General features: G+C 38.4%; 1 protein-coding gene across 1 annotated transcript; it reads right to left on the reverse strand.

Annotated features, from left to right (window-relative positions):
- Window positions 1-6860: 6860 nt before the first annotated feature.
- On the reverse strand, window positions 6861-10834 carry LOC104430403 (glutamate receptor 2.7). The gene is made up of 6 exons (XM_039308517.1): window positions 10552-10834; window positions 8948-10269; window positions 8110-8390; window positions 7415-7727; window positions 7034-7333; window positions 6861-6938 (listed from the first exon to the last, which is right to left on the reverse strand). The coding sequence occupies exons 1-6, from the start codon at window positions 10832-10834 to the stop codon at window positions 6861-6863; spliced, it is 2577 nt and encodes an 858-aa protein (XP_039164451.1).
- Between the last annotated feature and the right edge of the window lie 1631 nt (window positions 10835-12465).

The raw sequence follows: 12465 nt of genomic DNA on the forward strand, positions 1-12465 counted from the left end.
TTGGCTCGAGACCCATTGAACCATAATTCCATGATCACCACATAGGATAGATATTATGTGATATCTATTTATTTATTGTGTTTATGGTATCGTGCATGTTAAACCGGTTAATGTGCAAAGTGAGACCGTTAATAACGACCTAAATCTCCTTACAAAGAATATTAAGTCGAAACGGGTTTCGGACTCGTGGCCTTCCATCGTCGTGGTTTGATCCAATATTATAGTGGTTAATTAACCGGTTATGGATACATAGGGGTTAATTACCATTTATAATATTGGACCACTCCATTATGCATATGATGCTGTGGGGTTGGAGCCAAATGATTTCCAATAACTGTTAGGTGAGGGAATTATTTGTGTTTTCAATACTTGCATGAGACGATGGGCTAGACTTAACTATGATCATTATGCCAATAACTGTTAGGTGAGGCTTTCATGGTCTAGAGGCCGAAGTTATGATTGGGACTCGCATATGATGCGTTGAACAAGCCAGTTCACTTACTAAGTTCATAGGACACCAATAACTGTTAGGTGAGGTGGACTTTGGGCTAGTAGGACTCCAATCCCCACTAGTAATCTTTACCCAACAAAGATTACCGCTTCCCATCTTAAGGAGTATGGGATTCGAATATAAATTTAGTGGGAGGATCTATTTCATTTAAAGGCCAAAATGAAATAGCTACTTTGAAAGATACAATGGCTAACAATTTATTTTCTGCAACAGATATATTATTACTCTGAAAAATGGTGACCACAAACCCACTCGCTTCTATACTTGACAAGAATTGTTTGACTGGACCAAATTTCACTGACTGGGTGAGGAATTTGAGAATTGTTCTCAATTCAGAAAAAAATTGGGTATGTGCTTGATGAAAAGATGCCAACCTCCTTTCCTGAGGGTGGGACCCAAGAGGAGTGTGTCACTTATGATAAGTGGCGTGATGATGACTTAAAAGTTAGGTCATATATGCTTGCTTCGATGAATAATGAATTACAAAAGAAGTATGAATCTATGGAAGATGCTGGGTCAATCATTTTGCACTTAAAGGAATACTTTGATGAGAATGGTCGAACCTCTAGATATGAGATATCTAAGGCATTGTACCGTATGAGGATGGCTGAAGGATCATCTGTTAATGATCATGCTTTGAAAATGATCTGGCACATTGAAGAATTGGCTAGGTTGAATCTTGTTATGGACAATGAGTTAGCTGTGGATTTGATCCTCCAATCTTTACCTGATTCCTTCTCTGGTTTTGTCCAAAACTTCCACATGCATAAGATGGAGAAAACTCTTGCTGAGTTACATAGCATGTTGGTAGTTTATGAGAAGGAAATGCATAACACGAGGCCAAATGTAGTGGCTATGGCTAAGGCTTCTTCTTCAAAGGGTAAGACCGTTTTAAAGAAGAATAAATGGAAGAGGCCTGCCAAACCTGTTGTGCAACCAAAACCCATGATTGATAAAGGGAAATGTCATTACTGTGGTGTCAAAGGGCACTGGAGGAGGAACTGCAAGAGGTACCTCGCGAGCTTGAAGGTCAAGCCCAAGAACCGACCTTATGAAGGTATGGTGTCTATGCTTATTGAAACCAATCTTATGGTTAGTGCTGAATCCAGCTCATGAGTTCTAGATTCTGCTGCAACTTCACATATTTGTATGTCTTTGCAGAATCTGGAAATAAGCGAGATGCTAGGGCGAAATGAGATTGTCCTGACGTTTGCCAATGGAGCAAGAGTTGCTGCATTAGCTATAGGGACTTTTCGTTTATGTTTGCCTTCTGGACATGTATTGGTTTTAAAGAATTGTTTGCATTATAAGAATGCTGTTAGGAACATCATCTCTGTACCTCGTTTGGGTAAAGAGAATTATGAATTTTCTTTTGCTGATGATGTATGTTCTATTTATCATAATAGAATATGTGTTGGTTCTAGCTTATTAATCAACAATCTTTATACTATTACAATGTCCGGTAATGCGATTACCAATGCCAATAAGCAAAATAGAATTGATATAAATGCCATAACTAATAAACGCCCTAGAGACGGTCCAAATAAAAAGTATGTTTGGCATCTCCGATTAGGTCATATTGGAGAAGACAAAATTAACAAGTTGAGTAATGATGGATACATTGATCCTTTAAATTTTGAGTCATACTCGACTTGTGAGGCATGTCTTCTAGGAAAAATGACCAAAGCGCCTTTTGTGGGACAAAGTGCGCGAGCTGCCGACATATTAGAATTAATACATACAGATGTATGTGGACCAATTAATGAAACTGCTAGAGGTGGTTATAATTACTTCATTACCTTCACCGATGATCAGTCACGGTATGGTTATTTATACCTCATGAAGTATAAATCTGAATCCTTTGAAAAGTTCAAGGAATTCAAGGCTGAAGTTGAGAAACAAACAGGAAAATGTATTAAGGCTCTTCGATCAGATCGAGGAGGTGAATACCTTAGTACTGAATTCCTGGAATTTCTTAAAGAGAATAGCATTTTATCACAATGGACACCTCCTGGAACTCCAGAACATAATGGTGTATCTGAACGAAGAAATCGTACTTTATTAGATATGGTACGGTCTATGATGAGTTACACCGATTTGCCAATATCCCTTTGGGGATATGCCCTTGAGACTGCTGTATATATACTGAATAGAGTGCCGTCCAAATCTGTTCCAATTACACTCTATGAGATATGGCATAGTAGGAAACCTAGTCTTAATCATATTAAGATTTGGGGTTGTCCAGCTTTCGTGAAAAAGCTAAAAATGGAAAAATTGGAGGCAAGATCTGAACAAGGTCGCTTCATTGGATATCCAAAGGAAACTCTTGGATATTATTTCTATTTTCATTCAAACCAAAGAATTTTGGTATGCAAGCACGCTTCTTTTTTGGAGAATCGGTTCGTCCAAGAAAGTGGTGCTTTGAAAATAGTCTTACAAGAAGAAAATAATGAAGTATCAAACAACCGAGTTCAGATACCAATCTCTGATTCAGTGGGAGCTTCTGATACACAACCTCTAAGGAGAAGTGCGAGAACGTCTCGCCCACCTGCTCGTTATAGACACTCGGTTGATCATATCGAACCATTATTCATTGTGAATGATAGTGATCAACTCGGTGATCCTAAAACCTATGAGGAGGCGATGTTGGACATCGATTCTGGTAAATGGCTAGAGGCCATGAAATCTGAAATGGATTCAATGTATTCCAATGAGGTTTGGACCTTGACTGACCTACCTGATGGTATTGTACCAATTGGCTGTAAATGGATATTCAAGAGGAAGATAAATGTTGAAGGTCAAATTGGAATTTACAAAGCACGGCTGGTGGCGAAAGGATATCGTCAAAAGAAGGAATTGATTATGACGAAACTTTCTCACCAGTGGCCATGCTAAAATCCATTCGGATTATGTTGGCTATAGCTGCACACCTTGATTATGAGATATTCCAGATGGATGTCAAAACGGCTTTTCTAAATGGTTTTCTCGATGAGGACATCTATATGGAACAGCCACAGGTTTTGAATCCAATAGTGAAAAACAGAAGGTGTGTAAGCTTAAGAGATCCATTTATGGACTCAAACAAGCCTCCAGAAGTTGGAACATCCATTTTGATAAGGTAGTCAAATCGTTTGGCTTCATCAAAAATCCGGATGAACCTTGTGTATATAAGAAGATCAGTGGGAGTGCAATTGCATTTCTGGTTTTGTATGTCGATGATATACTTTTGATTGGAAATGATGTACCAATGATATCATCGATAAAACTATTCTTGTCACAGAAATTCTCCATGAAAGATTTAGGAGAGGCAACCTACATTTTAGGTATCAAGATCTATAGAGATAGATCAAGACGATTGATTGGCCTCTCACAATCTACGTACATAGACAAAGTGTTAACATGGTTTAACATGCAATGTTCCAAGAGAGGATTATTGCCTTTTAGGCAAGGGATCCGTCTTTCTAAGGAGATGTGTCCCAACACTCCTGAAGAAAGAGAGCGGATGGCAAAGATACCATATGCATCCGCTATTGGAAGCATAATGTATGCTATGCTATGTACTAGACCTGATATTGCGCATGCTGTAAGTATTACCAGCGGATATCGTCGATCCGGAGAAGAGCACTGGATAGCAATCAAGAATATTCTTAAGTACTTGCGAAGGACTAAAGATTTATTCTTGATATATGGAGAAGGAGAATTTAAAGTTGTAGCTTATACTGATTCCGATTTTCAATCGGATCCTAATGATTATAAGTCTACATATGGGTTTGTCTTTACATTCAATGGTGGTGCAGTTAGTTGGAAAAGTTCCAAACAAAGTATAACTGCTGATTCCACTACTGAGGCAAAGTATGTAGCTGCTTCTGAAGCAGCAAAGGAAGCCGCTTGGATGAAGAAGTTTATTTCTGAACTTGGAGTCGTTCCTTCAATTGAGCAACCGATCACATTGTTTTGTGACAACAATGGGGCGATAGCTCAAGCTAAGGAACCAAGGTCTCACCAAAGTCCAAGCATATTGAGAGACGCTTCCATCTCATCGAGAAATTGTTGGGAGAGGTGATATTGCCTTGCAGAAAATTGCCTCAGCAGAAAACGTGGCAGATCCCTTAACTAAGGCCTTACCTCAGTCTTCTTTTGAAAGACATATTGACAAAATGGGTTTGAGGTACCAGACAACTTGGCTTTAGTGCAAGTGAGAAATTGTTGGATGTATGCCCTAAAGCTACTATGTAATGGCTACATATTAGGGATTTCAGTTGTACTTTCATTATTATTATTTAATTAATTAATGGCAATGACATATTCATTCATTTGTCCAATTATTTTATATTGATGAATGATTCCATAAGATCAGTTGCAACTAGACCTATTCTTGAGACGTCAAGAATATATGTGACGGGTTCATAGTTAGACTAAATCTTTAAATCGTTCCCGGTCGATGGATTATTAAGTGGATATTAATAATCCTGTTGAGACCGGTGTGTTCTTAACTTCGCCATTAAGTATTGGATACTTAAGGGAATGATGAGTCACATGTCATTGGGTATTATGATGCCTGAGTTAGAACACGGGTGTTTGTATTAGACAAATTCACTGAACGTGACGCATATGGAACGATTAGCGACATGGAAGCTTTTAGCGTGGTCAATGTCTAATTGTTCATGCTTTGGTCTTGTGTAAATAATCCTTAGACCTGAGGCACAGTGTTAACTTGTGTATCGAACAACTATGGTTCACGGGTGCACATAATGCCGGGTCGTCGATCCATCTTTATACTTGATGGTCATAGTTTGTTCATATACGAAGTTACACGTGTGCGCAATATGGAATCTGTCTCCTTGTTATATGCAAGGTATGATAATGATGTCCTATGCGATCTAATTGTGACACTGCATTAAAATCCTCGGCCGAGGTTATAACCGAGAATAAATTGTTTATGTCTCGAATAAAATGCATGTCAATTAGATTTGTGCATATGATCGAATTAATGACTTGACAAATATTCCATGGTCTTTATTCGATCGGGACATAGTAAGACAGAGGGATTGAATTACACTGTAGCCAAAGCTGATAGGTTTATTATGTTCTTAAAATATTCACACTATCTGGGTAGCCATGACATATTGCTAGATGTCAATCGTGGCTTGTAGGACCTAAAAGATTAATCGGGACAATTAATTCTTTTGGAAGTACTAATGTGTTAGTACAAGTCTTACTACCAGCTTAGTGATGAACCTAGGGATGTCACACACCATAAACAATTAGGATGACATGGAACAAGAGAGAAATATTATTGCAAATGTGTTTGCAATTACTGCAATCGAATTGAGTCGATTTGAAATTAAATTAAATGAGATTTTATTTAATTTGTATTATAGTCACGAGCCTACTTGCATATGTTGCATATGACGCACACACATGCCCAAAGTGGATATATGTTAACATACCCCAATTGTGTACTTTCATTATTATTATTTAATTAATGGCAATGAATTGACTAAATGGGTTTGAGGTACCAAACAAGTTGGCTTTAGTACAAGTGGGAGATTGTTAGATATATGCCCTAAATTAATTAATTGATTAATTAAAGTGGCACACAAATACGCGCATATGCACGCACGAATTCGTGCATAAACGGTCAGCAGTTGCTGACCGTTCCATTCATGCACGATCGTGCTCGTGCATGAGAATGAGGATCAGCAACGGTTGATGATCCCACGATCGGCAACCGTTGCTGATTCGTGTATAAATATTAAAAAAAAAAAAAAAGCTGCAAAAGGTTGCAACATAGAGAGATCTTCTGTGGGTGTGTGCTGTTTTGGTTTTTTAGAGAAAATGGGTTGCTAAAAATCAAGAGAAACGTGTGTGTTCTTGTATTCTTCAAGAGAGGAGAAAGTATAGTGTTTTCTCATTCGGGCCGTGACTATAATACATTGAGGATACGTTGGATCATTTCCACGTGATTGCTAGCACGATCAAAGTGGAGAATATCCGAAGGTTCTCTCTTCCGTTCGACGTTCGTTGTTGGTGTGTCTGAACTAGAGGTCCGACGCTTGTGGGACTCGGGTTGTAGAACATCCGAACCGACTCGTTTTCAAAGCGCGCTTCGAGAGGTAATTCGTTTAACTTCCTTTCATGTTTAGATATTTGATTGAAACGCACGAACAACGCCTTAGGAGAATCATGTGTAAAATATATCTTTGTTTCCGCTGCGTTTATTTCGTTAATTTTTCTTATACATGATTTATGAAACCTAACAAGTTACAAATAGAGCAGAAGGTACAAGAGTAACATATTCTTATTTTAAACATCTTCAAAATTCTAACAAGAGGTTTACTCTTCATCCCTACAGATAGAAACTCCTAAGAAGCATCAAAGTTCCTGGTATGTTGCCACACATAAGTGCCATGATCTTGGTCGGTATCTACATCATCTTAGGACCTCACACTTTATTCTGATTCAATAGGAATACCTTCTGATGTGTTTGAAAGTGGTTCTTCTTGATGGGATATCACCAACCGGTGGGAACGTCTCTTCAACAGGTTGATCGGCAACCTCATGTTGTGCAGTTGTTGATTGTTTCTTCCTAAATTTATAGGATGCTATCACAGCTACAGTTGAAGTGATGCCCGTGATAAGAAAGAGACCACGGAAGCTGTATGAGTCAAGTCTAGCAACTTTTGTTGCAGAATCTTGGTTTGTGAATAAGGAACGATTTTGAAACCAATTTTGGCTTATCAAGTGAAGTTTTCCATCTTCTCTCAATTTTGCAATCGATGCAGAAATGTCAGGGACTAAAGGCGACCCCTTAGGAAAAACCTGCATAGAAAGGGACTGAGAATCATTGATTGGATCGATCCCAATATATTGACTCAACTGTATATAGAAAAAGAGACTTACAAAGCCAAATCCATTGGTGCTTTTGTATGAGGGCTCAACCATGGTGTATTGAGCAGAGTACTTGGAAAGGAAGACCTTTACATAAGGAATTTCATCAATAATTGCTGAGACACCACCATTCCGGCTTCCATCTCTCAGAGCATTCACACTATCTTCAACGGTATCCAAAGGGGCAAAAGAGGGGTTTTTGAATGGTAGATTGATCAGATCTGTCTTAATAAGTTTACTGTCGACATTGGAACCGATAGATTCACCCTTTGGCAAGGACTGAAGCTGATGAACTGTTAGCATTGAGCTCAGGTTTGCAGTGTAACTGGAAGTTAGTATTAGAACTACAAACAGCCATACGATCACCACAACTTTGGACAAGTTGCTGATTAATTTTTCCCCTGCAAACCACGAGATGACAATTTAGTTCGTACTATATCAACTCACACCATTATTGTACAGCAGGGTATAAATATCCAGAGAAAGAACTGAGCATATTCTTTCTGCCTTCTCAATATGCACTATCTTTTACTTCTTTTGCCCTGAAATCTGGGTTTAATTCTAAGAACCGTATATTGCTGGGGAAACCTTGATCTCGTACCCAGTTAATCCACTCATCATAAGAAATGTTAAAGCAGGACATGAACATCAAAAACATATAGAAAGAGTCAGTACTTTGCTCAAAATATAGCGTCGAAAACGAATACCACATCACCATCCCAATTTGTTGAGCTAATGGTCCCTTGAACTCATTGTTGTCACCGTGCTCAATTGTCCACACTACGCATCCCGTGAAGACAAAGAAAGCACCTATGACTAACCACAGATCCACCGTGAGAGGCTGTAGAAATATCCACATGTTTGTGCTTCGTGATGTCTCGATAGGCACGATCATCGCTACTCCAGTTTCTGTGAAAGGCATTGTGAAGTCCACATACGACGATCTATTTCCTGTGATGGTTATATCACCCACCGCTGCATCATATTGCTACATCATATTGCCAAGGACCCAAAAGAAATGGTCAGTACATTTCATAAACAATGTATATGAGCATACCAGCACATACAGTTGCAAATACGCTCGGGCACTTCAACCTGCATCACTCAATTTCTTTTGCTAACATTCTTTTCCCTGATTTATATAGAGTAATCGAGTTGTCTCAGGGATTGGCACCTTGATAACCCTTATCCTGACTATGCTTACTATCATGTGGAACATATTAAACAATTACTGTCCTAGACTTATCATGTGAAAGATATTTGGCTCCAAGAATAGTAGTTTTTGCATGCACAATTATGTAAAAGGAAATTCATCTTGCGTGGTCTAATCTCACTGCTGCATCTTGACTGACTATTAATTCCCTAATTAAAATGTTTTACTACAAGTTTTATCAAATAATTTTAAATTCTTATGTTTAATGAACAAAATGTCATGTTTATGTACTTGGATGTGCTATTTATCTGGTGTTATTTCTTGCATGGAAGCAGAACATATTATCTGGTGTTATTTCTTCCTCAAGGTGTACTGGGTTCATTCAAGATCACCTGAAGGTATACATGGTAGATCAGATCCTCATAATAGCTTCCAGTCGTTGAATCTGGGAAGGGAATGAAGTCAAATTTTACTTCATAAGGCAACAAATCAATTGCAGCCTTGAAAACATCTATGCAGAAGCCCGTTACAATTGTCGCATTTTTCTCGGGATCGAGTTCCACTCCCACCAGTTCTTTAAAACCTTTTTTAAATGGAACTCCGATTCTCATTCTCTTCCCAGTCTTTGGCATAACCCTTTGACCTTTTGGTACAGCCGAGGATGATCCAGGCCATCCAATAGAGCCCATTTTTCTTAGAGAGGGTGATTGAGTTGCAACGTTAGACCTATTTAGCCCTTGCGTCATCCCATTCCATTGGGTCCAAAATCCGATTCTCTTGACTCTTCCAATAACATTAACTATTTCAAATGCTAGCGGTTGTTGCAGCTGTCCATTCTTAAGTTGAATTTCCCCACTTAAACCCGTGAACTTGCCACGTAGAATTGTGTGGACTAGATCGGACCCTGTTCGTCTTGAGTGAATGGCAGCAAGATGAGCAAGCTCATTTGCAGAATCATTCTTCTGCATAGAAGTTGTTGGACCTAAATGATATGCTGCTTTGGCCAAAGCCCAGACAGAATCATAAGCCCATAAGCAATACACATTTACTTCAGGAATTTGATGATGCTGGTTTGTGAAGAAGTTGTTCCTCCACTTCATTGAGAAGTTGTGAAGCCGCTCTGAGGGTGGAATAGAAGGTCTAATTCCTATGACTCCTTGCATCGAGTCTAAAACCGACCGATCCATCACAGGCAGCTCGTTTACTATCCCATCAGTCACAATCCAACCATAGCCTGTACTCATCATTCCCAACTCATTAACCTTAATAAAAAACCGAGATGCGAGGGAAGCAGACATATGGACAATAAATATATTGGCAGACAGAGCCATCAGTTTATAGAGTTGGGCTTCGACATATATGTCCCTGGCTTGTGGTGGAAGGACGGTCCGATGCGCCACGCGAGCATTGCCTTCATGCAACGCGAGAAGAAGATCAGGTATGATTCCGTTTCCATAGGAACTGTCCTCATGTATTATAACCAATTCTCTCCACCCGAATTTTTGAACTAGAGCAGCAATTGCTCCAACCTGGGAATTATCATTAGTTGTCATTCGGATAAAGTTTGGATTTTTCTCTCTGGACAAGAGAGGGCTACTAGCAGAAAAGGAGATGATAGGCACTCTATCTCCCAGTTCTCCCAGAAGCTCGGCTTCTTCAGATGTTTGTGGGCCTATCAGTGCCTCGACTTGTTCATTCTCCAAGAGCTCCACAGCTGCTCCAAATGACAATAAATAGATCAATTCTAATCACAAGTACTATATGGCAAGTCTTCTCTTCTTTAGCTGAGCCCCAAGTCACAAAATTAAAAATATCGCTAGCTCATACGAACCGTTTGTTGCCTTTTTACATACTAATATGTGATTGTGAACCTCATCATATTTGTCAGCACCGTGAATGGTTTTATGTAGTGGCAGAGTGAGTGTACTTCCCCGCATCGTGTGGCTTGAGGGCGTGTGCAATGAATGACAGCACTGGAGAATCAACGAGAACTCACCTGAAGATAGAGCTTTCAGAGGCTGCCCCATGGAATTCCTAGGATGCAGAATCAACTTCAGGGGATGGTTAATGTGCGACGGCGAGGCGTTCAAGTCAGAGATGGCCATGGTCATGCATTGTTGGGCCATCTCCCCAACTGGTGAGTCCATATCAAGAATCACTCCAACATGGATATGATGAGGACGATGATGACTGTTTTGAGCCATCGACCAACCAAAGGAACTGAAGGCGTGTAACATCGCCGGCAAAATGAACATACTCACCATTTTCACCGACGCCATTGTCAGCTTCATAGTTCCACAAAGTTTGGAGCCTAAGATCTCCAGCAAGTGTTCTTGATAATGGTCAAGATAATCGTTTTCTAAAAGAAATGTTACGTCTCCAGCGGGTACTCCGAAATATCCGAAGCCAAATGGGAAAGAGTTGACAAATATCTGCAAGGTCTCAGCTTGTCGGCAAATAGAGGTACGGTCAGAGTCGTGTTTCCAACCGTCAGTGTGTGAATGGGCGACTCTATGGTATCCAGAAGGCATCGCGGCTCATGGACTTTTCTGTTGACTGACTCAAGTCCGTTACATTTCAATTCAACAATCGAAAATTAGGACACGGTACTTCTTGGGAATTCTAAATGGAGCCCTCGAAGCAATTGGCATTTAAATTCCGAATCCGATAATAACACAAGTGATTCTTAAATTTTGACCCAAGATGAATACGTGTGCCAATCCCTCTAATTTCATTGGCAGCTGCATATTACCACAAAGTCCAGCAAATTTGATGGTGGTAATGTTGACAAGTCGTCTTCAGGAAAGTCGAGTCTTACGCGTCCAGCAAATTTCCTTCGAAATTTCTGAAGCCAAATGGAAAAGTTGGAGAAATTTTTTCAAGGTCTCAACAGTTTAGTTGTTTGAAAGCTTGATTAAAGTCTGCTACGCCATTTTCAATAAGTTAATTCAAGATACTGATCTTAATATGTCTAGCATTACTCTTAATACTTTAGGTTTCACTAATTATCGTGGCTAACTTTTTCAATGTCTATTTCTTGAACTTATTTTAGGCTTCGTTTGTTTTATGAAAAATGAATGATTTAAAATATTTTTCTAAAAATAATATTATGTATCGCTTGAAATAATTAACCTACAAAAGCGTTTTCATTATTGATAACAATTTATGTTTAAATTTATTCAGGGACAACGGAAATATTTATTGGATTATATAAGCAATCATGTTTAAAAAAAATGTATTCCAAATCATTCATTTTTTATGAAACAAATAGAGCTTGAATGTATATTTGCCATCTAATCAAATCTTGCTTCCAACGTAGCTATTCTGTAGTTGATAATTTCTATAAGAATTGTAAGTTTCTATAATTTATGGTAAAAAAAAGTGACTAGCAAATAGCAATTTCTTCGAAGACTTGTTAGTGATTTACCAACTTTCATACGAATTCACCGATGCTTATTTGATTTTTTTTTTTGTCAATTTCCAACTTCTCTAATAACTTTCCGACTTTTATTTACGTAACTTATCAACACTTTATATTTATCTTTTCTTATATGAAATTACCAACATTAATTTAAGTGACAAAACAATTTATCTACAATTAAATTTACAATTAGTTTTATGTGATCTACTATTATTAAGTACTTTACCAACGTTTATAAGGTTGTTTGAAAATTACAAACCTTTCTAATAACTTATTTCTATTTGTGTAACTTACCTCCTTTTAAGTTTACCAACTCCTATCAATTTAGCAACCTTAATTTAAGTGACTTACTCATTTGTCTCCTATTAGGTTACGAACCTGCTTTACCAATCTTTATTTGAGTCACTTACAAATACATACATACATATATATATATATATATATATATATATTTTTTTTTTTGGTTGTTTGTAAATTACCAAATTTTTT

Source organism: Eucalyptus grandis, chromosome 3, assembly GCF_016545825.1.
Source record: "Eucalyptus grandis isolate ANBG69807.140 chromosome 3, ASM1654582v1, whole genome shotgun sequence".
NCBI lineage: Eukaryota > Viridiplantae > Streptophyta > Magnoliopsida > Myrtales > Myrtaceae > Eucalyptus > Eucalyptus grandis.

What these genes read in the sequence shown, in the direction of transcription:
- LOC104430403 (XM_039308517.1), bottom strand. Translation starts at nt 10,834, where the DNA reads ATGGCGTCGGTGAAAATGGTGAGTATGTTCATTTTGCCGGCGATGTTA. An exon ending in TCTACCATGTATACCTTCAG is followed by an intron (nt 8,391 to 8,947) that starts GTGATCTTGAAT and finishes AATATGATGTAG; the next exon opens with CAATATGATGCAGCGGTGGG. An exon ending in GCACCAATGGATTTGGCTTT is followed by an intron (nt 7,334 to 7,414) that starts GTAAGTCTCTTT and finishes CTTTCTATGCAG; the next exon opens with GTTTTTCCTAAGGGGTCGCC.